A 24154-nucleotide genomic window follows, 5' to 3' on the forward strand; every position below is an offset into this window, starting at 1 on the left:
AATAGCCCCAAACTCAACCATAAATCTAATCTGAAGCACTTTCTGGGTCTCTGTCTCTCCATGAAGTAGAGCTTCACTTGTTACAAAGATACACTTTTAAGCAAAATAAATTAAAACACTGGCCTTGCCTCTCACTCTACACCTATGCTCTACCACATCTCTGCCAACTCAACTGGTCGCTGGATTGATCGGCGTCCAACATGTTCTAATGTCATCTTCTTTTACATTATTGCGTCCCTATTCCATTTTAATGTCAACTTTGTATTCTTACAGTCATAGTATGTTATGATGCCTTTGAAAAGAAAGATCTATTAAAAGGCCTTGAGTATGTCAAAATCAATTACACAGCTTCTGCAGATTTCTGAAGAGCGAAATACTTCCCTGAGCCCTGGAGAAAAGTAGAAGAGGAAATAGAGAATGGGGGGAATCACTTCTAGAATAGATTTTCCAGAGCCAGAAGAATTAATCCAGCCCTTCACATTACTGTTACCCCCCATCTCCTGAGTGTCGATGAGTGTGAGGTAAATTATGAAATGGCTCTGGGAGTGTGGCTGACTTTTTGAATGTGAATTAACAACATCATTCATGTCACTGATGATGAGGAACAATTAGGCTGGTTTGAAATAACTTTTTTTCCATGGAAGTCAGATGTGGCATACAAAGTACTAAATTAATTCCCTAGGAGAAATTCAGAGTAGGGATGGGATGAGGAGCTGCCTTGCTAGTCAGAATTATTATAAGTTCCAGGGATTCCTTTCCTTATTTTCCCCTCCTTCCACCCTACCTTCCTTTCTTAAGAGGCCAAAAAGCAGCTCCTGGTTCAGGTAAGAAGATCCTTTCTTCAATAGGAAATGTGGATGTAGTTTTTTTCTTTTCTTTTAAATGAATCAGAAAATCTAGGGATTGCTCAGTATGGCTTTCACATAAAAATTCTAAACCTCTTTTAAGTCAGGGGAATTTGTGACTATTTCACTCCACCTTAAACAAAGGCTTAAAGGGAATCACAGCTTTGTAGAACTTTTCAGGGCTGGAAGGAGGCTCCAAGGTCTTTTAGTTCAAAGTTGCAATATTGTCATTTTTGAGTGAGATCTCAGGATAGAGTAAGATCTCAAACACTCCTTATAGAAGCTGGTACCTAAGACCTTAAATTTAACTCTAATCCAGGGCATGAATCCCCTTCAAAGTTTCCAAAGCAAGTGATCATGATGAGGATGGAACTCGCTAGTCCATGAAGCAGTCTATTTAAGAAAATGTAGTCCCTTCCAATTTCTGACAGCTATATTTATTAGGAAGTTTTTCCTTAGGTTCATTAACTCAGTAGTAACTATGTGTCAGGTGCCGGGGACACAAAGACTGAAATCAATCTTTCTACAACATTCCAAGAAGGGAGACAACATGTACATGTATGCAAAATAGATAACAAATAAATACAAGGTAGTTTTGAGAGCAAGGGTGTAATTAAGAAATAGGAAGTTGGAGTTATAATGAATTAAAATCTGCCTCCCTACAAATTCTAACCCAGAGGCTTAGTTCTGCCCTCCAGAAATACACAGAAGTCACAAGACAGTTTTCCAAATATTTGTTGGTTATACAAATTTTAATTTTTAACTTCCATTGACAAGAACAAATTTCTAAATACAGAAATGACACAAGAAAATAAGAAAAATATATAAAATGAAACTTCAAAATATAATCAATGAGTGTCTCTGACTATAAATTTCCAATAGTTATTCTCAGTAAGATCTGAATTTAAATCTATGTGAAGATATTCACTGCCACACTTAGTGGCAAGTCACTTAATCTTTATTTGCTTCAGTTTCCTAATCTGTGAAATGGGGATAAAGATAACACCTACCTCAAAGAGTTGTTAAGATCAAATAAGATAATAACTGCCAAGTACTTAGCACAGTGCCTGGCACATAATAATTGTTATATAAATGTTTGCCAATATTATTATTATAATTAATGTGATTGTGATTATTGTTATTTTAAAGCCCCAATTAAAAGATGTGTGTATTTATTTTAACACAATAACACATATGACTTTTGTTTCTCAAATTTAAAAAAAACAAAAAACAAAAAACCTTTCATGTTTTGTTTTTGTTTTCTGGGGCCAAGGCTTGGCAGCAACTGCTACCTTTAATTCTCTAGGGATGCTCATTGAATTCCTCAGGTTCTACTTTCTTCCCTCCTTATCATCATTTCATATCAATCTTATTTTAATGTCATTTCTTATGTTATAGTATTGAACATATGCCATACTGTATATAGCCATTCCCCAATTATTGGAAACCTTGTTAGTTTTCTATTATTACAAAGAGTGCCGCCAGGAATGTTTTTTGACAAATAGATCTTATATTATCAAATAAATAAGTAAATAAATAAAATAAAGAATCCTGAGCATAGTCCCAGGAGCCTGACATTACCACTTGGTCAAGAACTTTGTATATTCTTGTAACTCTCACTGTAAGATTCCATACTGTTTTCCCAACTCTATAAGCAGATTAATATTTATTATTTATTTTATTATTATCAGTTTGCTATTCATTTTATTTGTTCTTTATTAAAATTATTATTTATTATCAGTTTGCTAGGTGTCCAGTAGAACTACTTTTGCTGTTGTTCAGTTGTGATTGCACTTGGAGTTTGGCAAAGATATCAGAGTGGAGAATTACTTTAGAGTTTGTTTAACTTGCATTTTCCCAATTAGCAGGTTTTTTAACATTTTTTCATATATTGTTGATATTTGTGTTTCTCCTTTTGTGAACTACTTGCTTGCTCATGTCCTCTGAACACTTATCTACTGGAGAATGATTCTTAATCTGAGATCTGTCGGGTCCCCTTTGGAGTTATCAGTCCATCAATAAACAACTACTTAAAAGTCACTTCCTAAAAGCAGCTAAGGAGCCCAGTGGATAGAGAGCCAGACCTAGAGATAGGAGGTCCTGGGTTCAAATTTGATCTCAGATATTTCTTAGCTATGTGATCCTGGGCAAGTCACTTTACAACCAAATATGTATGTATATTCCTCTCTGTATGTGTGCGTACTCCACTGTCTTATTTAATGAGAACTTTACTAACGAGACTTACTGCTCTTCTGCCTTTGAATCAATACTTAGTATCAATTATAAGACAGAAGAAAAGCGATTAAAAAAAAAAGTCACCTCCTATATACCTAGCACTGTATTAGGAGCTGGGGACATAGATACCAAAAAAAACCAAACTTTCCTATTCACAGTGAGCTTGCATTCTCATAAGAAAGACAAGCAGATAGACGAATGTAGACAACATAAATATAAAGGGAATAAATTCAAATAAACACAAAGTAGTTCATTAGAGAGTAGTTTGGATGGGAGTACAAAGAATGAAAATTTTTTTCCCCTTTCATGATAGATGCATTTATTTTTTCTTGTGCAAAAACTATTCATGTTTCTATAATGACATTAATCTGTTTTCATCTCTGGGCTCCAAGGATTTAAGGATAGCTATCACAATCACTCAGTCCTCTCCTTCCACCCAACTTTTCTCCTCTCCTAAAGAATCCCTTCAATATCTTATGATACAGTTTCAAGTCACCTCATCACCTTGAGTTTAAAAGTATGGTATGGCATGAGATAGGATAGGATGTGTTTTATATATGTATAATATGTAATACTATTTATTATATTATATGTTATGTCATAATATATGTATAAGAGTATTTTATATATATGTGCACAGTCTATATTAATAATGTATAATATATAGTCAATAGAGAGCTCCAAACTAGGAACAGAAAGACCTTGGTTCGAGTTGAGTTCTACAACTTAGCTGTGGAATCTTGGGGACCATTTGAGATTTTCTTGGCAAAGATACTACAGTGGTTTGCCACTGCTTTAAATGCTTCTATTTCAGTTTCTTAGGAAAGTCATAAAAAGAAATCCTCTCCCCAAAATATAGGTTTCTTCTTTCTTCAGCTCATTTTATAGGTGAGGAAACTGAGGCACACAGGGTAAAGTGACTTGCCCAGAGTCTCCCAGCTAGTCAGTGTCTGAGGCTGGGTTTGAATTCAGGAAGAAGAATCTTCCTGCCTCTATTCACTGTGCCACCTAGCTGCTCCTACTCCTTGGAAGGTACTTGTTTGTTGAATGGCTTTAAAAGGACAATGTGAATCATCAGCCTATGACAGATAATTTTTTGCTGCCCCAAATAAACAATAATACTCTGAAATTAGGAAGTGTCATTCTGCCATTCAAATATATAAATGGGAGAAGTTGAAATTTTGGAACTTCTAGGAACTGCAGGTCTTTACATTATTTAGACTTGTTATAAAACTCCAAGCCCAACAGTCATTGCTCTAAAATAAACATTGGTCATGGTGCCCAAAACTGCTAGTCATTCAGGGAAGAAACAAATATAGCCCATGACCCTATCTTGGGCACAACTAGATAAAACAGAAACTAGAGGGATGCTGTCCTCGTGGGCACAAGTTCTGACATCACCAGCTTTAGAATAGTGCCCTTCACTATCAGAAGCTTCTAATTCATCCTATCAGTCGACTCACGGCATGGTAATAAAAATAACCTTTTATTTTTAAAGCAACAACAACAGCCTCTCTGACTTGGAAAAGATGAGCCTAGTAGAGACTGTTAATGAGCGCTAACCCAAAAGAACCAGTTAAAAAAAGCTAAAAGTACATATACTTTTTGATGGTTTAAATGTTTCCATTTCAGTTTCTTAGGAAAGTCATAAAAAAAAGTCCTCTCCCCAAAATATAGGTTTCTTCATCTGTAAAATGAGGGGGTTGAACTAGATGAGCTCTAAGACCTTTTGGGAAATTGTTGGCATAGGTTAAAAGAAAGTAATTCTCATAATCCCTGATGTAGAAAGGTGGTCAGAATTTTTAAAATCTCAAAATGCCTATAAAAAGGCTGACCTATTTTATTTTCTACACATGAATAACTATTAAAAATACAAATTCTCATAAAATAAGACAGTGGAGTTAAACACACACACACTCACACTCACACACACACACACACACACACACACAGATGTGATATTTCAAGGGGAGCTTTGTGTGTTAGGGGGAAAAATTCTCTCCAAAATATTTATGTCACTTTTTGCAGGAACCACTTCAAAGACTATGAAACCCATAGCACCATCAGCACCGATTTGGGAGCAGCATTCTTTCAAAATGCCAGGCTAACTTGGTAGCACCTGTTCCCAAGATCAGTACTGCAGATTAATGTTTAGTGGAGAAAATAAGTGTAGAGAAAACAGTGTCCCCCCACAATGAGATTTAATCTAAAAAAAATAAAAGCATGCCCCTCTTCCTCTCTCTCTCTCTCTGTCTCTCTCTCTTCCTCCTCCCTCTCCCAGACAGTTTGTATTCTCTCCTCCCCATTAGAAAACAAGCTTCTGGAAGGAAGGATCGATTCATTTTTGTCTTGCATTATCAGTGTTTTGCACAGTACCTTATACATTCTAGAAACTTAACAAATATTGAATTGAATCCAAAGAAACATGAGAATTAATGATGCAATGTCATAGACTTTTTATTTGTCAGTGAGCTTATTAGTCTTGAGGAAAAAAGGCAGAATTTGGACTCAAGAAGACTTAAGTTCAAATCCTATTTCTGATATTTGCTAATTGTTGCACCTCAGTTTCCCCACCCAGAAAACTGAGATAATGTACTTTTAGTACCAACCTCAAAATGTAAATAATTTTCGTAAGATGCCTAGAAAACGTTAAAGTGTTCTGTTAGCTATTGCTAACAGAACACTTTAACGTTTTCTTATTATTATTATATATATATATATATAACGTATTACTTATTATTTAAGAATCAGAACAAAACCTCAAAATGTTAAATAATTTACGTAAGATGCCTAGAAAACGTTAAAGTGTTCTGTTAGCTATTAGTATTACTTATTATTTAAAAATCAGAACATATGATTTGTGTGCAAATTGGCATATACATTTAATAAGTTGTTAGCCTCTACTATACTGCTCATTAAATATATCCTGAGAAGCAATTCAATAATCCAGGTACAAGTTTTGTTTTGGTAAGACTACTATTTGCAAAGCTTTCCTTCTTTCCCTGAGAACTCCTTCCTAGCCAAAATGTATTTCTTTTTAAAACTCTCCACTTAAAAACACAAAAATCTAATTATCTTTTCATCTAGGTCCATTGAAGTGGGTTCAACCCTGAATGACTTAACTATGACCAGCAAGGCAAGGATCCAGGACAACTCCAAAGGAACCATGACAAAAAAAGGCTATCTACTGCCATAGAAGGAACAGATGAAGTCCAAATACAGACAGAAACACACCATTCTTCACCTTATTTCCTCCATAAATTTTTCCTCTAGTGTAAGCAACATGTGTCTTGTTTTACAACATGAAGAACAAGGAAGTGTGTATAAGATAATGTAGGTGCCTTCTTGGGGAGAGGGGAAAACTAGGAGGCAGGGGAAAAAAAGAATAAAAAAAATTTTTAGACATGGCTAATGTGAGAATTGTTTCTCTTGGATAAGCATATGTGTTATAATTTATTCCATGTTTATAACAAATCATGTGTTTTATATATATATATATTTTTTAATAGTAACACAAAAAGTGGTTTGATGATACACTATTCCATTAGTAGCTAGTATTTTATGTATGTCACAAATGAGAAAGTATGGTAAAAGTCATCCATGGGTGTTGTCAGAACTCTGGGCTTATTGAATTTAACTGGTACAACCAGCTCATGAGACACATTCAGGAAAAAGAACCCTGACTTTTGAAAAACAATTAGCCCTCTAACATAACATTATTCTCTATACACTACCCCCTACATTCCATTTAGAGTCATTATTCAACCTCCAAAAGGCTTACAAGGCCCTCGGTCTAAAGTCTGGAAACCATCTAATCATTTTATTGATGAAAAGGGCAGCTAGACCTGGAGGCAAGAAAACCTGAGTTCAAGTCTTGCTTCAGATACTTACTAATGATATAATCCTGGGTAAGTCAATTTGTCTGCCTCAGCTCCCTTATAAAATTAGGAATAATTACAATACTTGCCCTATAAGGTTGATGTTGGGAGGAAATGAGAAAATATTAGTAAAGATCTTTGCAAACATGAAAGTATATGTATGCTAATTATCATTATTGTCATTTTTATTAATATTATCTTCCTAAGGTTGGTTTAAAAAATGACTTCATTTTCTATGGCTGGGTGGCATGGAAAATTCCTTACACAATTCATTTTTACCCCTCTAGAATTAACATCTTTCAGCTCATTCAAGAAGTCCCATCAAAAAAGACATTTGGTGGCATGATTATTGGTAATTTGATATGTGAATACCAAATGTGGCCAAGTGTCTTTTACTCTGATAACTCCTTCCCAAGGTCTACAAGCAATAATTTCTGGAATTACAAATAGTCACTTAACCAAATGTCTTTTGGCTGGTTTATCAGTAAGCAGATCCCCACAGGATCTTTCACTCAATTCTGCAAGACAAAACTTTTATTCTTGAGCTGATTCTCTGTCGTACCCTCCTGGGCGGCTGTTCTAAACCTTCTCTCCTCAAGTCCTTAGTGTCTCCTCTGAATCCCCCCATCACCACCCCTCCAAAACAGATGTCCTTGCCTCTTATTTTACAAAGAAAACAGACACCATCTGCCATGGGCAGACTCCTTTTTCTCCCCCGTTCCATATCATAAAAGCCTCTCTCCATTTCCCCCTAATTTCTTTACTTTTGTTCTTGTCTCTGAGGCACAATAAAGTCCTTCTCCTTGCTGAAAGTCAACCTGCTTTACTTAGGGTGTCTGCCCCTCACTTATCTCCATGCCTTCTAACTACTATTCCAAATCTCCATCCCTTTTCAATGCCAAATTCCTGGAAAGAAGGGTCTATATTTGCTATCTCCACTTCCCCATCCACAATTCAGCCCTTTGAGATCTGGCTTCCAGCCCTGTCTCTCAATTGAAACCCCTCTCTCCAAGGTAATCTTGACTATTAAAGCCAAAATTGGCCTCCGCTCCCCCCTTCCTTCCCCTTGATGTCTCCGCAGCTTTGGGGACCCTTAATCATCCGCTGGTCTCTCCTCCATCGCTTCACAGGACACTACTCTTTGCCTAGGATGTCTCTGACTTTTCTGACCAGTCCTTTGCTGAACCATCATCTCTCTCCTATTCCTTTGGCATAAATGCTCTCCAGGGCTTCCTGGTGGGGGGAGTTCATCATCTCTCTCTCATTACCCTCTGAGAGACTTCATCAATTCCCGTATGTTCAAGTATCATCATCAGTGACTCTCAAATCTGCACATCCAGCCCTAATCTCCTTGAACTCTAGCCACATGCTATCAAATGCCTGCTCTCTATGTCTCCTCCGGACTCTATTATAAAGCACTATACGAATTCAAAGAAATGAATACTATTGTTTTTATTATTTACTTTGAGATCGAAATTACAGTTCTGAAGCAGGTACACTTTATATAACCAACATATAGGAATTTTCCCTGCCCAGGAAAAGGGAAAGTTTGCCTTAAATGCAGTTGAACACAAAGAAAAGATTATGAATTTCCACAGATAAATAAAGTATCATAACACTTGACAAATCATCCACTGGCTGATTGATAGATGTATTATACTCAACACATGGGAAAATTTGGCTACAAACATAAATGAAAATGATTATACCTTCTATTGGCAATCAAAGCAGAGAAGAGATAAACAAATCACCTCCCTTTCTAATCTTACTTCCCTTTAAAAAAAAAATGCTTACTAGACTGGTAAGTCAGGGAAACATCACAAGCATATGTATATGTCTTTTAGCCAGGTGTTTGGCAGTCATGAAAAGGATTAAAAGAAATGGGCTGAATGATAGATAGATTCAGAGCTCTTGAACAACTGAATCCCCAAAAGTGTTGATTTAATGAACTGAGGTCAACTTAGGTAAAAGTTTCAAGTGACATGCCATAGAGCTCTGTACTTAGTTCTGTGTGGTCAACATTTTTTTAGGGAGGAATGTTTATCCAATCTGCATAAGACAAAAATTTGAGAGACGTAGCCAATTCACTAAATGGCAGAAAAATATCAATGAAACTAGCTAGATGAAAATTAATAGGAATGAATATTAAGTTTTACACAATCATAAAAAAAATCAAATTGCATGAGTACAGAACAAGAAACATAATATTTATAAGAAAAAAAATTTAGAACTCTAAGGGATCTTTAGGTCTAGCCCCCTTGTTGACAGATGGGGAAACTGAGTCACAGTTTCCCATTATAGCCAGTAAATGTCTGAGGCAGGATTTGAATGCAAATTTTTCCAACTCTAATACCAATCCTCAATCTATTCAATCATGCTGTATAGTTCATGTAAGAAAGACATGAGGGGAGATGGGATGGCTGGGAGGACTCAATATGAAACAACGGTGTCTTGGGGCTATTAAAATAACTACTGTTGCAATAACAGAATAATGGTACGTGTCTAGATCACTGGCTATAGACTGTACCAATCAAATTGCCTCTAACATACTGTGTTTAGCTCTTTTCTTTAAAGGCACACTGAAAACCCCAAAGGACAGCTGTCAGGATGTTTAGAATTTAGAAACTGTCACAGAAGGGCCGTTGAAGGGAAGATAAACCTTTCGATAAACAGAGAAGGTGAGAAGGGAAAATATAAGAGCCATCTTGAAGACAACAGAGCTCTGGTGGATTGTGCCTGTAGGGGATGGAGAAGGACCAATCAAGTTAGTAACTTTAAGACCAGTGAAGGAAAGTGACGTCAGTTCAATGAGAAGAAGCGTTTCCTGATCATTAGGGCTGTCAGACAAAATAGGGGGATGCTTTGGAAAGCAGGCGCAGGTCCTCCTCCCTGGATACCACAGAGGGAACTCCTTCACACATTCAGAGCCTGGAGGACCTGACTTGGGGACTGTCTTCTAACTTCCAGAGTTTATAATGTAACGATTCTCTTGTCTGTTCCAGCAACACTTGCCATCCCATAAGGATACAGGAAAGAGTGAATTCAGTCCTGGACCTTTTCTGAGGTCTCAGAGAACGCCAGCATGGCATCCTTCACAAATACAAAATTGAACTGAAGCCACAGATGATAAGGAAAAAAGGGAAAAGAGAAAGTCCCTCAAACAAGATTTTCTTCTTTAATTCCATTTTGTAAAGGACTCAAGGGCAGATGGTGGGAAAGTTCCTAGAAGGAAGAATATGAAAATGGTCTCTGGACAGTTTTATGTTAGCTTTAACACAAGTCATGTTTATCTCTGTTCTTGAGAGCATTTTTCAGGGATGATGACACATGCAAATTCTGAGCCATCCCCATATATATTTTATTAAATGATCTCTCCTTCACACGCTATTTGAGCTGACAATAAGTCTAAGACAGACCAGAAAAAGGCTTACAACATCCACACAGCAGGCCCTACTGCAATGAGGCCAATTATGCAATTGCTTACTGCTATAGCAGAAAACCCTTGTGTAAAAAATAAATATTACTCCCTTGCCCCTAAGCCAAAAAAATTTAAAAAAAGTGGAAACTGTACTTCATTCTCTATTGTCCTGTAGGCAATGTTTCTCACCACCCACAGAAGAAGGTTCATGGTAACAAACAACTTCCATCCTGTCGAGATGACAAATACTACTGTTAGGAAAAATTCAATAAAACAATTCCCAAGACTGGGAATGAGCAATGGAATGGGCCTGAGCATCAAAGTCCTCTTGCTCCCTCACTCCTTAGAATGCCACCATAGGAAATCAATCACACCAGTAGGACAGTGTGGGGCTCTTGCCAAGCAGAAAGAGTAAAATTTTTTAGAAGCTAATCCTTTAAAACTAAAAGGAAAAAAGAAAATTCCTCCCACTGAGGTAAGAGCCATGTTACTATTTGGACAATTAAAAGTTGTGGTTGTGGTCCTGCCAAATACAGAGAAAAGAAATAAAAATGATAGTTTTAATACTTGATTCTATGACAGAAGATAAGAGTTTATTAAAAAAATATTTTAATATTTATTGGTTGCTGGTTTAGTAGGAAAGTAAAATGGACTTAGAATCCAAAGAACATGGGTTTAAATTCCTGTTCTGCTTTTCACTACCCATATGATCTTGGACAATCACCTCCCTTCTCTTGACTTGGAGGAAGGAGTCTCCTCTGTCTTCATTTCTCCCCAGCCCTGTTCATGGCTTGGTTTCTATTCCTGATATCAATCTTCCTCCAGGATAAGCCCATCCTCAGAAATCACATCATCATGGAGGATGCTTCATCTCACAGCTCAGTATTCTCAGATGACTCTCCTTTCTGACTGGAGGGCTGGCACACAAAACTCCTCCCGTAGTTTTCTTTTCTAGAAGGCTCAAAATTTCTAGCCAACTCCTCATTTTCTACCAGCTCCTCTGTTTGGTTTTACCTCACCAACATTGTGCCCCCTTGGCCCTCCCATCCTTTTTCAGCTTCTTTCTGGGTATTATCTTCCCCTATTAAATTATGAGCTTCTTGAGGGCAGACACTGTCTTTCTTTTTATCTGTATCCTTTAGAGCTGAGCACAGTGACTGTCACAAAGTAAATACCGAATAAATGCTTATTGAAGAGGCAGCAGGGGCTAGAATGCCAGGCTTAGAGACAGGAAGACCTAGGTTTAAATCTGGCCTCAGACACTTCCTAGCTGTGTGACTTTGGGCAAATAATTTAATCCTATTTGCCTAAAAAAAAAGAAAGAAAAAAATGCTTGACTACTGACTTTTGTTTTGGTCTTGTTTGGAAAAGCTGGGGCTAGCTCATCTCAAAAGGGAACACTGGACTTAGAGTCAGAGGAACCGATTCCAGACCCCAGCTTTATTCCTAAACATTTCTGAGTCTTGGTAGTTCCTGAACTTCTCTGGGACTATATATTTTTTCTTAAATAAGCTATCATTTCCCTGATACGGATTATAACTTTTCTCTGCTACTGCAAAATTGTTTTATCTTTATTTTATTTTTATATTTTAAAGACTCTTCCCTTTGTCTTAGAATCAATACTAAGTTTTAATTCAAAGGTAAGAATGGTAAGGACTAGGCAATTAGGGTTAAAATGCCCAGAATCACAAAGTCAGGAAATATCTGAGGCTAGAATTGAACCCAGATCTTCTCAAATCCAGCCAGACCTGGCATTTCATCTACTTTGCTACCTAGCTGCCTCTTAATAGAAAACTTTTGAGAATTTCTGTAAACAAAAAAATTGTCAAAGTTCCAGAATTGAGGTCTATTCCAGCTTGGTAGGCTTTCTCAGAGCTGGCAGTCTTCTGGCAAGGCCTTTAGAGAATTCAGTATCACCTTGATGCCACAATAAGTCAAAAGAGCGGGACTATGGTTGGGGTTCAGTGTCCTGGGCCTCAGTGAAGTTAAGGGGTTACACAAAGCGCTTTCTAACCCAAACTCCAAATTTCCTACACTGTACCCTCTGCTCTGAGGCAGCTGCTCTTAGCAGCTCAAGGGGTTCAAGGACCAAGAAGCATAAATTTGCAAATCACTGAAAAATGGCTCATACTGAGAAGTTGGGGAAACAACATCTCAAAGCTCATCTCAAAGGTCCCCTTCCTACTCCAACACTTCATAGAGACCTGAAACACAACATAAACGTTGCCATCGGTAGCAATTCAAAATGTCACCCAAGAGCTGGGTGCATACAGTCCATAAAGGGTTAGCTTTAATTAAATTTGGAAATTCTAATGAACAAAGGTCACCTTTTCCTTCTTAGATGGCAGAGGAGGGTGTTCAAACAAAGACCCAGCCTCATGATCCTGGGTTGTATATAGAACAGAAGTGAAGTTAACAAGCTACCAGAGGTGATGAGTAATAATTATTTCCAGTTAAAGGTTTAAAAAAAAAAAGTTTGCCCTTCAGCTGCAAACGTTCAACCTCTCCTCCCCCCAACCCTCAACACAATTGAAGCATCAGTACCAAGCTGTTTCCTCCTACCCAGCCTTGGTCGCTACGAGAGGGGGCTGCTTTCTGCCTCCTACAAGCTGTCCTCTTGCTTTCCTTGATGCATGCCGGCGAGCCCCCTAATTTATCCTTGTCCCAAGTCCCAGAAAATGACAGGCTGGCCCGGCTCTCCACCCTTTTGCAAAATTTACAAACAAGGAGAAACATTCCATAGAAGCAGCAACTTCCTTTACAAATTATAATGGATGAGCTACAAAATAAACAATGGAGACTGAATAGAACTGGACCCTGAGTATTTGTCTTCACTCAGCAATAGGAGCTGGACTGCCTAGGCAGTGTCCAAGACCACCAGGAGTCCGAGTCAGTCCGGCAGGATGACAAACACCTGGAATCAGACAGGCCAGGGAGCAGGCACTTCTGCAAGGCTCATATCCTGCCACCAGGGTGAGGAGTGGACAAACCCTTCTGCCTTCTTGTCCCAGACCACAGGGGTAATTTAGGCCTCCTATTGACTTTTACAGTTTAATATTTTATTGTTCTAATGTGTATTTATAAAATATAAAAATATTTATGTATTTTTTATATTTTTGTTAAATGTGTCCAATTACATTTTTTTAAACCTTTATCTTCCAATTAGAATCAATACAGTCTATTGGTTTCAAGTCAGAAGACCGGTAAGGGCTAGGCAGTCCGGGGTTTAAGTGTCTTGAAGAAGGTTACATAGCTAGGAAGTGTCTGAGATCAGATTTGAACCCCAAACCTTCCATCTCCAGACCTGGCTCTCAAACCCCCTCCAAATATATTGTAATCTGGCTCAGGCCAATTCAGGAGTGTTATGGGTCAGGGACAATTTCTGCAGGTAGTAGAAAATATTAATGTAAATATTTCCTATCCCAACCCCAGCCACCAGCCCACTCCCTGAGAAGCTCCTTATTCTACTTTGGACCAGCCCTCCAAATAACCAGCAGGCTTAGCACTCAGTACTCTCTAGTCAGCCCTCCACTTTCCCTAGTGCTTCCTCTTTCCAGGCTCTTCCTGGTCATAGGAAGTTGCTTGGTATGGATGCTTCCTCTGCAAAAGCCTCATCATTCCTTTTTCATACAGTTGTCTTCACTAGATTTGGAGTCAAGGGACCTGTATTCAAATCAGCGTTTTTGAGTTGGAAGGGATGCCGTCAGCCCTCTAGGGCCATCCATCACAAAAGGAATCTCCACGATAACATTCCCAACAAGTGGACATCCAGGATCTGCTCAAGGACCTCCTGGGAGAGGGGTAACCCCTCATCCCTCACAGAGAGGCCATTCCACTTCTGAATAATTCTAATTGTTAGGGAATTTCCCCTGAATTTGCCTCTTTATTTACATCACAACTTTTGAACTTAGAGAGGTAGTAAAAAGCCAACCTTGGAGTCAGGAAGACCTGGTTCAAGTGCTGCCTCTGGTTGAATCACATAACCTCTCAGTTTCTTGAGCAACTCTCTTAAGAATTTAAGTTGCAGAATGGAGATGAATTAAATGGATGGAATTTCCTCAATGGAGAGAGAACCCTTGACTAACAAAATGAAGAAGCATCTGACCTGAGTCAAGTCAACTTTGGTTCTCTAGGTCTCGGTTCTCTCCTAGGTAAACTGAGGAAGTTGGATTCGATCGTATTTAAAATTCCCTTCAGCTCTAAAATGTATGATCTCAGGTTCCTATAAGGCAGGAACAGCCTTAATGGCTCCTCCATATGGAGCCTATGTATTTTGAGACTTTATTTGTTCAGGGACATAAAATGCTTTTCACAAGACTTTATTAACCCCACAGTAAGAACTGCAGATATTTTTATCTTTTCCCTGGAGACTCTTTAGAGCAACAGACATCTAAGAATGTAGCAGTTTCTGTGAATATCTTATATTTTTACAAGCCAACAAAATCTTGGAAATATATACTTCCCTTACTCTATGGAACAGGGACAATAATGTCATGCAAGGCTCCCCACCTCCTCAATTTCTCCAGTTTTCTTTTTAAATGATAGTTTTGTTGATGGGGAAGCTTCTGGAACAATTAGTACATATAATGAGAAATTTGGGCAGCATGTTTTTGAGGCCTGAATCAAGCTGCTGATTCTATTAGGAATCAATCAGTAATCATGGATTAACTGTTTACTATGTGTCAGGCACTATGCTAAAAGCCGAAGATACAGGTAGAAAAGGAGGGGGAAAGGTCCTGTCCTCAGAGAGTTTATTTTTTAAACTTAAATTCATTATTTGTCACATTAAAATACCCAGGTAACTCCTCCCCTTCCTCCACTGTCCCTGTTAGAGAAGGCATCATTTGACAAAAAGATAGCAGTCTATATAAAACTATGTCTTGCTTATTTCTACTAATCAGTTCTTTCTTTGGAGGTGGACATATATACAAGTTACTCTTCAAACAATATATAATCCGATAATGTTCTCTTGGTTTTGCTCATTTCAATCTTCACACATTCATGTAGGTTTTCTATGTTTTTTTTAAATTAACCTCTTTGTCATTTCTTACAGCACAGTAGTATTCCATCACAGCAGATGCCATAACTTGTTTAGTCATTCCCCAAATGATGGGCATCCCTTCAATTTCCAGTCCTTTGCCACCATAGAGCTGCTGGAAATATTTTAGGATGTACGGGTTTCCTTTTCCCTGACCACCTCAGGAAATAAACCTAATCGTGGTACTGCTGGGTCAGTAGGTAGACACAGTTTTAAAACTTTTTAGGTACAATTCTGGATTGTTCTCCAAAATGGTTGGATCAGTTTGCAAAATGACAAATGTTGGAGGAGATGTAGAAGAATGGGGACACTGATACCCTGTCGGAGGAGCTTACATTCTAACGAGAGAGGCAAGATGTCTAAACAAAGATACATACAAGATATATATATATATATACATATATATATATACAGTGGATAGAAGGTAACCTTAGAAGGAAAGGCAGAAGCAGTTGGAGGAGCTTAGAAAGATCTCCTATAGCAGGTGGTATTTGAAATAAATCTTGAAAAAAGCTAGATATTCCTAGTAGAGAGGAAGAAAGAGTGCATTCTAGGGATGAGGAACAGCCAGGGCAAATCAGAGAGTTAGGGAGCTGTAGCCTTGTGTATAAAGAATAATCAGCAGGAAGGGCAGCCAGGGAATAGACTACTCTGCTGCCATTATTTGTACTTCTGGAAATATTTTTCATTTATCAGTAAAACTAGAGGCTCTAAAATATTAAGAGGGTTCTCAGGGCTGGACCCTCGAATTACTCTACACACTGTCTACATGATTCCCTGGATAGTTACAAGTTTGGAAAAACAAAAACTCCCTTTCCCCCTTCAGAGTTCAGGTGAAACTTAAAGGTTTCATTAACTGTTTCCTCCAGAGGAGTTACAATCAAGTGGATACTTGAATAATGTCAATTGAAAGCAATGAAGAGGACTGCATTTGATCAATCAACTTACCATGCTACAAAAGCATACTCTTGTTGTTTAATCAAGTAATAAACATTTACTAAGCACCTACTATGTGCCAGGCTGTTAAGTGCTAGATATACAAAGTAAAAAAGCAAAAAAATGTCTCTGCTCTTAGGGAGCTCACATTCCAATTGAGCCATAACTTTTCCAACGTCTCTCTAACCGTGAAGAGGTTGGGTTTCATTTTTAGAACATACCCATGATACTATTTTAGAGCAATGAGTTAAAGAAGCTATGCACTCCTCCCTCAGGACTTCTGGAATGCTTTGTCCACAATCTTCTTTTATTTCTACTGCCTTCCTTTGTATTTATCTTCCTTTTCATTGATCTAGTCTACCTCCTTGCCTGAGAAATCTCTCTATTTCTGGACAACAAGCTCTCCTGAAGAGAGCTGACTATTGACAGAGGCTCTTCTCTTATTCCTCTCTCTGTACTGCTGTTAGCAAGCACATGAGTTCTGTGGCTGAAAATCCAGTTTGAGAAGTCATTTCCATTCCACCAGCGTCTACTCTATGCAAGGCACTGCGGGAAGAGCTGGGAAATCAAAGACATAAATTGCATCAAAGAGGTTACATTGCGGGGTTTGGGAGTAGGTGGAGTAGAAGCCAGAATCCGGCATATAGAGAAATCAGTGCAGTACGAGGAAAACTGGGGCGAGGAAGAGCCCCTACAGTTGGAGAGGATTCCCCGAGGAAAGGGTCCCTCACTTGAGCCCCAAAGGAAGGGAAGTATTCTGGGCTCTGGAGATAAGGTTCTGAACAGTTATTCTAGGCAGAGAGAATGGCTTGTTCAAGTCTATGGAGATGGGAGATGGAATGTGGAGTTTAAGGAAGAATAAATCCAATTCGGTGAGAACTCAAGAGTTCCTCTGATCTCAGACACTTTCCTAGCTGTGGGACCCTGGGTGAGTCATTTGATCCCCCACTGCTTAGCCCCTACCATTCTTCTGCTTTGAAATCAATACAAAATAGTGATCCCAAGGGGGAAAATAAGGGTTAAAAAAAAAAGAACACAGAATTCACAACAAGGAATAATATGAGAAATACAATTTAAAAAAATTTGATGCCATTTTGTTTGAGCTTTGCCTTCTTCTGGCTGTTCCAAATAGTTATTGGAATATTTAGGGAACAAACTAGAGCTGTGATTTCCCAGGTTTTAGGAATTCTCGGATAAGGAAATTCCTTTACAGACAAATGCAGTTCAGGGTCTTCTCTCCAAGTTCTATGGTTATAGGGGGCTGCCTTGAGTCCTGAGAAGCTAAGTGACTTTCTCAGTCACACGGTTGGTGTGTGTTAACTTATTACTTAGTTTTATAACTTATAACTAAGTTTTCTTGGCTCTGAGGCTGTCTGTCTACCCATTATGTCACGCTGCTTCCTACAAAATAATTATTGCATATTTATGCTAGCGTATGAACTTCAAGAAATTAGGAATTATGTCTTAAGAATTCCAGGTGATGGAGAAATAATTTTTTTAAACCCTTACCATATGTCTTAGTATCAGTTCTAAGGCAGAAGAGAAGTAAGGGCTAGGTGGGGTTAAGTGACTTATCCTAGGTGTCCCAGCTACAAAGAGTCTGAGGCCAGAGAGGAATCCAGATTCTCCTGACACCCAGTTTAGCACTCTCTCTACTAGTTGCACCACACACCTCCTTAAAGGCACTGAGAAGGATGTTAATAATTGGCTGTTGAATGATTTCACATCTACAGCTATATCCATGCTACATTGCAATAACTAATCGTCCTAATGAGGACTTTAAGTCATCAAAAGAAGGTTTATTTATATTCATTTTTATTCTTGTTAAGAAAATAGGAAATTATATTGCACATTAGGGGAAAAAAAAAAACCCTTTCCATTAAAAAAGTTTAAAGGTGGTTTGACAGCCAGGCTCAGAGTGAGGGATCCTGGGTTCAAATCTGACCTCAGACACTTCCTAGCTGTGTGTAACCCTGGGCAAGTCTCTTAACCCCCATTACCAAGCCCTTACCACTCTTCTGCCTTGGAACTATTACATAGTATTGATTCTAAAACATAAGTTAAAAGTCTAAAATAAAAAGGTTTAAAGGAACTAGAGATGATTAGGCAGCTAGAATCAAAAAGAGTCATCTTCCCAAGTTAAAATCTGGCCTCAGACGCTTACTGGCTGTTTGACCACGGCCAGGTCACTTAATCCTGTTAGCCTTAGTTTCCTCATCTGTAAAATGAGCCAGAAAAGGAAATGGCAAAGCACTCCTATATCTTTGCCAAGAAAACTCCAAATGGGGACACAAAGAGTTGGACATGACGGAAAACAACTTTTGGACAACAGAGTTGTTTAGCCTAGAGAGAGAACACTTGAGAGCATCTTCTCATGAAAGAGTTTCTCAAAATCCTTGAAGAAAGTGTCTATTTTTCATTTTGCCTTCACATCCTGAACACCTTGAACACAGTAGGCTATTTAATGAATGCTTGTTGAATTGAAAGAAGAGGTTGTTTCCTTCAAACATCTGAAAAGTTGTCATGCAAAAAATGAATTAGATTTATTTTGCCTGGTGACAGAAAGAAGAACTAGGACTCGTGGGTGGAAGCTAAAGGGAGGCAATTCATCTCTGTGTAGGAAGAGCTTCCTAACAGAGTCATCCAAAAAGGGAACAGGCTATCTCAGGAGAAAGCAACTTCTCCTTTGGTGGAGATCTACAAAAGGAAGATGACTGACAAGTAGGTAACATGATAGACAGGATTCATGCTTAAAATGAAGATGGTTAGACAAGATGATTTCTGACATACATTCCTAAAAGAATGTTTTGTAAAGCATGGAGAATTTTATTTAAACAGTCAACAGCTACCAGGGACATTTGGCTAAGAAGACTCATACTCTTACTGGAAGAAGGGGTGCAGGGGTAGTATCCCAGACGATCAAAGTTTTACTGAACACGGCAAACATCTTGAGGACAGTCTTTTTCTACTTTTTTTTTTTTGCCACCACTTTTAGTACTGTAACATGGTGTCTTTCAAATAATATTTCAAATAATTCAAATAAGTCATTCAAATTAATATGTGCTTGTTGAAATGAGGCAAGTAACTTTCTATGAAAAATTGGTAAGAAATTACGATCAAACCTCTCTGAAATGATACTGTAAGTCAATGTTAAAATTAGGGGTCTGAAATGAAGGGACCCAGAAACTACAGCTTTTTATGTGGGAGAGAAAGGAAGTGAAAAACATAAAGATGCCTGACAGAAAAAAATTTGGCTCAAATTTCTCAATTTTAAAAGTGGATTTTTTAGTTCAGGAATTTCCCTACTATTTTTTTTTTTAGGGGGGGAAACAAAGTTTGAAGTCACCATTGTAGGGATGACAAAAATACACCAGATAGTACTTGAGAAAGTAATTTACTTTCCAAATGTCTCAGTTTCTGCCCTAGAATTGTCTGGACTCAGAGGCCATAGGCTCAAATCTGTAGCATCCACTACTTACTTATCTGGGTAGCCCTGAGAAAGTTATTAAACCCCTTTGAGCCTCAGTTTCCTCTTCTGTGACAAAAGGGCTGTTCTGGATGGACTCTGAGGTCCCTTTGAACTTCAAAATTTGTGATCTGTGAGCTTTGAGATCCAGAGGTGAAACATCTCATGAATTTTAAAGAAACTGTTGTTATGTCAAGACTAAAAGTTCATGTAACTGCCACCTCATCTCCACACAATAGCTCATTTTACTAATGGTAAGCATACAGTATAGTAATGACGTATGACAATTATGGAACACTTCTCTAGTTTCCAAGACACTTAGTACTTACATGAATTGGCTATTAATTTATACCTGAAATAACTGGTTATTTCTTTTTTCTTCCTGTTTGACTTTTAAAATAATTATTTAATATATTTTATTTTTCCCCAAATGCATGCAGAAACAATTAATATTTGTTTTCCAAAAATCTAAGCTCCAAATTCTCTTCAGTATAAGTCATTTCCCTTGAAACCTTATGTAATTTTATTTTATCATTTAAAAATGTCATTCTGATAAAAGATTTTGCCAGACTACCAAAAGGGTCTAATAATTTAAAAAGTTAAAAAAACTAAGTGGAAGAACTATTGCATTCTCCATCAAGAATTCCATTAAGGGGACAGCTGGATTGAGTGCCAGGCCTAGAGACGGGAGGTCCTAGGTTCAAATCTGACCTCAGACACTTCCCAGCTGTGTGACCCTGGACAAGTCACTTAACCCCCACTGCCTAGCCCTTGCCACTCTTCTGCCTTGGACCCAATATTTAGTATTGATTCCAAGATGGAATTTAGGGTTTAAAAAAAAAAAAAGAATTCCCTTAAGAATAGAGTAAGGATCAGGGCTCTACCTACCTTTGCATCTCCAATACCCTAGCTATCAGTGGGATCAAAATGCAGAAAATAGAAAAAAAAAATTAGTAAAAACCAAATTTACTTTAAAATCAGGAGAGCCCATAGGAACTTCTCTAAACTCTTACTTACTTACTTACTTACTTACTACTTACTTACTTACTTACTAAATTCTCCTGCCACAGTTCTGGGAAGAAAAGAAAAAGGTTTTCTTCATCTGTGACAGTAGGAAATCCTGTCTCTAATTCATAATCACATGATTTTGGTATGAAATTAGTCAACTTACTTTTTCCACGTCTAGATGAACATCCTGCTTCTTCAAAGACCTGCAGAAGAAAATGAAGAAGAAATGGTGAGAAAAAAAAAGTCACGCCCCCATATACCACCAGAGAACTGAGCACTGGGTGCCTTGCAAGCCACCCACAAAACACCACCACGGAATTTCCATTCGATAGAGACACACTTGATTTGCCCACAAATTTATCGCTGTTCACACAATTTTCACTCAGCCACTCTTGCCCCGAGCACCTGCCTGCACACTGCTTGGAAGGACCTCGTCCCAGCCAACGATTCAGCAAAGTCAATGCCACAGCTCCTACTTTTTGGACTCTGAATTCTTCGGAAGGAGAAGGACTGCCTGGTGCCACTCTCTGCAAGGGTCGCTGTTCCATCAAGGCAGAGATCAGCCCTTGGAAGCGTCTGTTCTCCCTATATCCAGCCCCACTCTGAGGTCTTACCAGAGCCAAATACATGGGCTGATATCATTTACCATTCACAGTTGGTATGGGCTCCCCCTCGCAGAAAGCACAGATAGTGGCAACCACTTGCCCACAGAACACCAGAGTGAGGGTGGATTGCAGACTCACTGCCAAGTGCCTGGCAAGGCTGGGAAGGCTGTTTCTGCTGGTACACAGGCCTAATTACTAGTTAATTTTTAAAGTGCTAGGCTGGGGGATGGCAACGTTCCATTCGGCTGGTATACCCTGGCTACCTACCACCAGCCAAAAGATGAAGAGCTCATGTCCCCGTGCCTTGCGTATCACTTCCAACTGTGGTCAGCACAGTGTCGCATAGTAGGTGCTTAATAAATGTTTACTGATTGACTGACGAATACTGTGTCAGAAGAGAGCATCAAGAGAGGTCAAGGGGAAAAAAAATAGAGTAATTTAGCCTAGGAAAGATAAGGCTCTGGTCCTTTAAAAAGTAGGCTTGGCTTTCACAGCATCAGAGGAAGCCATAAAAATGGGTCAAATCATTAAGGGGGCAGCTGGGTGGTTCAGTGGATGGAGAGCCAGGCCTAAAGACGGGAGGTCCTAGGTTCAAATCTGGCCTCAGACACTTCCCAGCTGTGTGACCCTGGGCAAGTCACTTGACCCCCATTGCCTAGCCCTTACCACTCTTCTGCCTTGGAATCGATACATAGTATTGACTCCAAGATGGAAGGTAAGGGTTTAAAAAAAAAGAAAAAGGTCAAATCATTAAAAGGGTTATTTAGCCTAGAGAAGAGAAGGTTGGAGGAGTGATTCAACAACAATGGTCTAGCAAGAATGAAAAAAATTAAAAGAATATGAGGCTGGAAGTAAGAGTACTGTGGGTGAGTCCCGGCTTGGCTAGTAAGCTTCTGATGACTTTGAACAAAATATTTAACCTGTCTGAGCCTAAGTTTCTTCACTTGTAAATCTCTAGATCAGAAATCTTCAAGATCCTTCTGGTTCAGGGGGCAGCTGGGTAGCTTAGTGAATTGAGAGCCAGACCTAGAGATGGGAGGTCCTAGGTTCAAATCTGGCCTCAGACACTTCCCAGCTGTGTGACCCTGGGCAAGTCACTTGACCCCCATTGCCTAGCCCATACCACTCTTCTGCCTTGGAGCCAATACACAGTATTGATTCCAAGATGGAAGGTAAGGGTTAAAAAAAATTTTTTTTAATTAAAAAAAAAGATCCTTCTGGTTTACAGGTGTCACACACATCAAATATTATAAATAAATTATTATAGTAATATAATATATATAAAAATAAATAAATGAAATATTATAAATGAAATAAAAAGAAAAGAAAAAAAGAAAAAGAAAAGGAAAGGAAATTAAAATTATAAATCTGCATTCACCTAATGTGTATTTGGACAATTTTACAGCAATGGGCTTGGCATGTCACCCCTAGTTCACCTGTTCTGAGCAGCAAGGGCTGTGTTTAGAAATTCAAAAGCAAAACACACACACACACACAATTCTATCCTAAGTACCTTCAATGCTAAGTACAAAGAAGATTGTAATACAAGGAAGCGTCCCTCCAGAACAATCTCAAGTTGATGAAATGTGTTGATGACAAACGCCAACAAAATGGTCAGCGCTAAAGATACAGGAAGGACAGAATCTAATCATGTGGTCAAAGGCAGAGCGAAGCCTCTGGGACCAAGGCTAGTTGCAGAAAATTTTGTTAAAAGATGTTTGTGCCAGCAGGTTGCTGCCCCTACACCCACCTTCCTCCTCCTGGCATGGGACCAGAACCACAGGCATCACAGAGACTTCAATAACCCCTGAGGCGTCTGGGAGCCCACAAAAGAATGAGGAGTGGTGTCCAACCCTAGGAGTAGAGGAGGCTCTCTTCCTGGAGTTGGAGAACTAGAGGGAGGTCCCTTTAAATAAAATTTTACTAGGAAACCTGGAATCCAAATTTACTAATGATCTAGCCTCCTTTTTTTCCTGAACCAGTGAACCATAAAATTCCACTGAACTCATGGCATTTGACAACAAAACAAGATTTCATGGGATCATCAAATGTGTATGTTTTACAAAACATTTTGAAAATTCTATGTTATGTAATTGGTTTCCTTTACATACATACATATTTAATTGTATGCATTTAAAAACATTGTTCTGAGAAAGGGTCCTTAAACTGCCCAAGGGGATCCATGACACAAAAAAAAATTTAAGAGCCCTTCCCGGTTCTACTGGGGGAAAAGTTTCCTGGTAGAAGAGAAAGGTCGTTTGGGGAAACAAAATAACCATCTTTAATTTTTAAAGTATTCATGTTCACTTTGCATATTTCATGACACTAATCATCCTCATTAGTTTCCACTTGTAATATGTCAATGCAACCCTTCTTTGTTCCACTGGAGATATGGCACAGACACAGGTTAAAGAGAAAGGAGAACTGAGTGGGGAATAGCTAAACAAATTGTGGCACTTGATTGTATAATGGAAGAAGACACTGCCATGAAAATGACAGCCCTAAAGAATATGTACCGGGAAGCATGGGAAGACTTCTATGAACTGATGTCAAGGGATGTAAGCAGAATTACATACACTCCCACATCTATACAGTCAACTATGAGAATGGACATAATATAAACATTGCAAACAAGAAGAATGAAACTGACCATCATATAATCATAAGGACCAAGGCTAGCCCCCTAAAAGAAGAAATACAATTTCCTTTCTTTTCTTCTTTGTGG

General features: G+C 38.5%; 1 protein-coding gene across 1 annotated transcript in view; it reads right to left on the bottom strand.

Moving 5' to 3' along the window:
• LOC130456950 (uncharacterized) overlaps positions 1–24154 on the bottom strand; it is a 126974-nt gene that overhangs the window by 68850 nt on the left and 33970 nt on the right. The window contains exon 3 of the mRNA XM_056814736.1: positions 20988–21027. Within this exon, the coding sequence (XP_056670714.1) occupies positions 20988–21027 (40 nt within the window). The remainder of the gene's footprint in view (positions 1–20987; positions 21028–24154) is intronic.

This window comes from Monodelphis domestica, chromosome 2 (genome assembly GCF_027887165.1).
Source record: "Monodelphis domestica isolate mMonDom1 chromosome 2, mMonDom1.pri, whole genome shotgun sequence".
Lineage (NCBI taxonomy): Eukaryota > Metazoa > Chordata > Mammalia > Didelphimorphia > Didelphidae > Monodelphis > Monodelphis domestica.